Source organism: Bison bison, unplaced genomic scaffold, assembly GCF_000754665.1.
Source record: "Bison bison bison isolate TAMUID 2011002044 unplaced genomic scaffold, Bison_UMD1.0 scf7180017864482, whole genome shotgun sequence".
Taxonomy (NCBI): Eukaryota; Metazoa; Chordata; class Mammalia; order Artiodactyla; family Bovidae; genus Bison; species Bison bison.
Genome location: NW_011495042.1, coordinates 672,564 through 673,645, shown reverse-complemented (window position 1 = coordinate 673,645; position 1,082 = coordinate 672,564). Strand labels below are relative to the sequence as shown.

The 1,082-nt window shown below is 69.2% G+C and overlaps 1 protein-coding gene across 1 annotated transcript in view; it reads left to right on the top strand.

The window, feature by feature from the left end:
- Nucleotides 1–1,082, top strand: part of PTPN23 (protein tyrosine phosphatase, non-receptor type 23) — a 23,149-nt gene that overhangs the window by 20,590 nt on the left and 1,477 nt on the right. Inside the window, 4 exon segments of the mRNA XM_010862499.1 lie at nucleotides 4–31; nucleotides 34–605; nucleotides 681–865; nucleotides 960–1,064. Of these exon segments, the coding sequence (XP_010860801.1) occupies nucleotides 4–31; nucleotides 34–605; nucleotides 681–865; nucleotides 960–1,064 (890 nt within the window).

The following is a 1,082-nucleotide window of genomic DNA, read 5'->3' as shown; positions in this document are numbered from 1 at the left end:
GGCCCCGTGCCCCCTCGGCCCCCTGCAGCAGAGCGCCCCCCTGTCTGCGCCGAGGCACTGCTGCTGCTGACCTGCTGTCCTCCAGCCCTGAGAGCCAGCACGGAGGCCCTCAGCCTCCTGGGGGTGGGCAGCCCCTGCTGCAGCCCACGAAGGTGGACGCAGCTGAGGGCCGGCGGCCACAGGCCCTGCGGCTGATAGAGCGGGACCCCTATGAGCGCCCTGAGAGGCTGCAGCAGTTGCGGCAGGAGCTGGAGACCTTCCGGGGCCAGCTGGGAGCTGCGGGGGCCCTGGACACGGTGTGGCGGGAGCTACAAGACGCACAGGAGCTCGACGCCCGGGGCCGCTCCATCGCCATTGCCCGCTGCTACTCGCTCAAGAACCGGCACCAGGACGTCATGCCCTATGACAGCAACCGCGTGGTGCTGCGCTCCGGCAAGGACGACTACATCAACGCCAGCCGCGTGGAGGGGCTCTCACCCTACTGCCCCCCGCTGGTGGCCACCCAGGCCCCCCTGCCTGGCACAGCGGCCGACTTCTGGCTCATGGTGCATGAGCAGAAAGTGTCGGTCATTGTCATGCTTGTGTCGGAGGCCGAGATGGAGAAGGTGAGAGGGGGAGGTTGGGCGGGCACCCGGTGGGGACCCTGGAACACCAGCCCTAACTACCTGTTTGTGCCACAGCAAAAGGTGGCTCGCTACTTCCCCACCGAGCGGGGCCAGCCCATGGTGCACGGGGCCCTGAGCCTGGCCCTGAGCAGCGTCCGCACCACCGAGACGCACGTGGAGCGGGTGCTGAGCCTGCAGTTCCGTGACCAGAGCCTCAAGCGCTCCCTCGTGCACCTGCACTTCCCAACGTGGCCCGAGCTGTGCGTCTGCCTGCCGCCCTGGGTGGTGGTCGGGGGGTGATGTGGGCTCAGACTGGGTCTGGCTCAGAGCCCCCATCCCCCCATCCCCCGGCAGAGGCCTGCCTGACAGCCCCAGCCACCTGCTGCGCTTCATCCAGGAGGTGCACGCGCACTGCCTGCATCAGCGCCCGCTGCACACGCCCGTCGTCGTCCACTGCAGGTAGGGGCGGGCAGCTCA